The sequence below is a fragment of the Fibroporia radiculosa genome (genome assembly GCF_000313525.1).
Source record: "Fibroporia radiculosa TFFH 294 genomic supercontigs, scaffold5314, whole genome shotgun sequence".
Lineage (NCBI taxonomy): Eukaryota > Fungi > Basidiomycota > Agaricomycetes > Polyporales > Fibroporiaceae > Fibroporia > Fibroporia radiculosa.
This window is the reverse complement of record NW_012133743.1, coordinates 1-3589: the sequence shown is the minus strand read 5'-3', so window position 1 is coordinate 3589 and position 3589 is coordinate 1. Positions and strand designations below refer to the sequence as shown.

Sequence of the window (3589 nt, the reverse complement as noted above, 5' to 3'; positions counted from 1 at the left end):
AGGTGATTTAACATGATTTTCGTACGCAGCTCGCCAACCAGAGACAAATCGTTGTCTCCGAGTTTGGGTTCACCAACACCCAGACTACGCTGCTCGGATGTGTCGATGGTGTCGTTGAGAGTGTGTCTTCCTGCTTTCAATCTATTCTCTGCGCTAACGATCATGCATTCCTTCGTTCGTTTCTATACGTGCAGTCATTCAGATTTTTTGCACGACGATGTCCGCTACGTACTGGCCTAACGGCCGTGCATACTCGGCTGCACTTGCCTACGCCGTGGCGATCTTCGGCTCCATTCTCGTGAATGTGCTGCCATCGTCGGACAGGGTCGGGCTATTATTTTCGTACTGGATTTCGAGTGCGTTTCGTGTTTTCCCCGGTCTCGCGACAGGCGGTCTTCTAATGTCGATGCCGTATTGATGAACGTTGTGCTATTGCGTCTAGTCACGATGATCTCACCGTTTGTCGTTGTCCTGGCGTGGGTCGGGTCGCTTACAGCAGGACACACGAAGCGCGTAACGATGAACGCCATGGTCATGGTCGGATATGCCCTTGGTAATGCCGTCGGGCCGCAGTTTTGGCTGGCGAAATATCATCCTCGGTGCGTCTCCTTTCATTCTCGATTGGGGTGGGGTCGTTGATATCGTGCCTACCTCGCAGCAACCATGTCCCATGGGCGATCCTCACTGCATGCTGGGCGACCTGTCTCGTACTGCTGCTGGTCACTCGATGGGTACTCGTACGGGAGAACGCCCGGCGCGACGCGGAGCCTCGGGACCCGACGTATGACGAGGTGTACATGATAGATGAGAAGACGGGTGAGGAGAAGAAGGTCGATAAGGTTCGTTCTGTGCTGCTGTCTGTTGTATCTGGATGTGTGTTAACGTCGAACCCCACAGGCCTTCTTGGACCTGACAGATATTCAAAATCGAGACTTTAGGTATGTGCTATAGATCATGCAGAGAGTTGGACGTGGGGAGCGAAATGCTGGTGAATCTTTGTCTATACTGTTTTCTTGCTATAGCATTTGTATTGTATCGTAGTGAACGGGGACGTTTTGATTAATGGAATAAGGAAAAATGCAATCATTGTAATTTGCCATGAAAATTGTATCATAGCATATGCTGTTGCTGGTGAGACTTTGGAAAATATGGTGATCACGCTACAATTGAACAGATCTAAAGCAGTACGAGTTGGTGGGGAGTTTGTGATTTACTAGTAGCTGCTTTATATCATTTCCATGTTTGTTACTTTTTAAAGAAATATACGTACCTTTCTATTACACTTACTCTCCAGCTTCATAGCTTTGGGCTTTGATGCTATTATAATTTTTGAACTCATCTCTGACTTGACTACTCTAAACATAAGTATAGAAGTTAATAAAAAAAAGATCAAGGCTTATTCTTCTCCAAACATATTCTTATTTATTCAGTATTTATTGCTGTTGTGTCTTCAAAACTTTAGTGCTTTTTTCCGCTTTTAAATTTAGCTACTTGAAAAATAAGCACCAAAAGCAAAGACAAGATAGTAGTGACATGTTATTTAAATATATTCTAAGTCTTTATCAGTGTATTGCTTCATAAGTACCAAGAATATGCCTCTAAATTCATGTTGATTGGAAGGTTACAAAAGTGTAAAACACCAGAAAACTTGAGACGACTACATACTAGCTCCTAAATTGATTCGTCTCCTGCCTCTCTCGCTCGAACCGCTACCTTCTCACAACAGAAACCCCTGATGCAGACCGCATCCGACGAGATACTGCCCGTCAGACCCATTCCCATACCGAAGGAAGGGGTCTGCTTGGCCGGTCTGGGCGCTGATGACGCGATCAGCCACTGATTAAGTGCTCTCGATCGCGCTTTGGCGCATGAGAATCTTATGTAAGCGTCACGCAGACCTTGCACTGATGTCCTAGCAAGTGCCAAGTGGGATTGGACTCAACGAGAACCTCCAGCGACGGACGCTTCTAGGAGCCTGGGCTGAGGGCACTGATGCTTCCGTCCCACTAGCTCTATCAATGCTGGCTGTCCCGAACGCCCGTGTGTGATATGCCCCCCAAATCCATCAAGTATATAGTCTGAGGTCCACCACGGCGCTCTTAATCTGCACGTCCCCTCGTCTCGTCCTGCCATGAGCGATCTAAAGCGTCCTGCCGCCCATGTCGACGACCTGTCCTCGTCGGTTGAGAAGAAGCATCTCGATCATGACGTCGTTTCTACCTATGAGGTCGATATCGCTGCACAGCTCGCCTCGGGCAACGATTTCGTCCTCGATCCGGTGGAGGCCAAGAGGGTTCGGTGGGTCGCACCCTTCTCTGCTCAGTTGTCCTGACTAAACCGGCCCTTCATAGGCGGAAAATTGATTTGTATCTACTACCTCTCATGTGCAGTGAGCATTCCCTTTGCGCTGTGAAATTCTACCAATGTGTGCTAACCGTCGTGCGTTTTACGAGTAACGTACCTGTGAGCATCTCCTGTGTCCAGTCCAGACCGCCGGCGATGACTTGCGCCACCCCAAGGATGCAATCCGCGGACAAGACAACACTTGGCCAGTCTGCTGTCCTCAAACTGCTGTAAGTCCCCACCCCGTACTTGTGCGTGCACGCGCTTACATCCACTCCACGTCCGGCAGAAATGCTCCGAACGCCTTCCTGACGCAGAACCAATTCAACTGGCTCGGGACCATCTTTTACTTGTTCTACCTCGGCTTCGAGTTCCCTCAGAATTATGCTCTCCAACGCTTCCCGGTCGGTAAATGGGTTAGGTGAGCTGCTTACTTTCTCTCCTGCGCATATATGCGTTCCTTTCATATATGAGCTAACATGCGACTGTCGACAGCGTCAATATCCTGGTCTGGTCCATCGCACTACTGTGTCATGCGGCAGCGAAGAGCTTTGGGGCACTGTTCGCATGTCGTGTCTTCCTCGGTATATGTGAGGGTGCGATCACACCTGGGTTCATGATTGTCACCTCCATGTTCTATACGCGCCAGGAGCAGACGTTGCGTGTGGGTTATTGGTGTGCGTATGCTCTCTCTGTTTCACATAATGCAGACTGGTTGACTGGGACGATGGCGAATTACTACAGACCTCATGAACGGTGCTGCGGTTGTCATGCTCGGGCTTATTGCGTACGGGACCTTGCACATCCAGTCGAACGTTCTCGAACCGTGGCAGTGGTGCGTAGCATGCGTATACTTGCAACGAAGGCTAAAGCGCCGTTCCCTGTAGGCTGATGCTGATATTTGGGATCATCACATTCGTTGTTGCGATTTTGTTCTGGTGCGTTTAGCATACATGCCGTGCATCTGACGACTCGACGTGCTGAAAATACATGTGCTTAGGTTCATGTTCCCTGATTCTCCTGCTAACGCGTGGTTCCTCACCCCGGAAGAAAAGTCGATCGCAGTCGAGCGCATCAAGGTAAACCAAGCTGGTGCAGAGAACAAGCGGTTCAAGAAGTATCAGTACGTATTTTGTCTTCACACTATAATGGTATTTAATGAGATGCTTGGTAGGGTGATTGAGTGCTTCAAGGACCCCAAGACTTGGTTAATCTTTTTCTATGCTGCCACTACGTGCGTGTCTTA

At 49.0% G+C, this 3589-nt stretch overlaps 2 protein-coding genes across 2 annotated transcripts; both read left to right on the top strand.

The window, feature by feature from the left end:
* Positions 1–217: 217 nt before the first annotated feature.
* FIBRA_08962 (uncharacterized protein) lies at positions 218–951 on the top strand (the record flags this gene model as incomplete). The annotated part of the gene is made up of 4 exons (XM_012330570.1): positions 218–356; positions 443–599; positions 659–839; positions 898–951. 4 exons carry the CDS (start codon positions 218–220, stop codon positions 949–951), a joined length of 531 nt encoding a protein of 176 aa, XP_012185960.1.
* Positions 952–2131: 1180 nt separating this feature from the next.
* FIBRA_08961 (uncharacterized protein) lies at positions 2132–3555 on the top strand (the record flags this gene model as incomplete). The annotated part of the gene is made up of 8 exons (XM_012330569.1): positions 2132–2298; positions 2352–2573; positions 2633–2764; positions 2839–3020; positions 3088–3178; positions 3231–3281; positions 3344–3466; positions 3537–3555. 8 exons carry the CDS (start codon positions 2132–2134, stop codon positions 3553–3555), a joined length of 987 nt encoding a protein of 328 aa, XP_012185959.1.
* Positions 3556–3589: the final 34 nt, after the last annotated feature.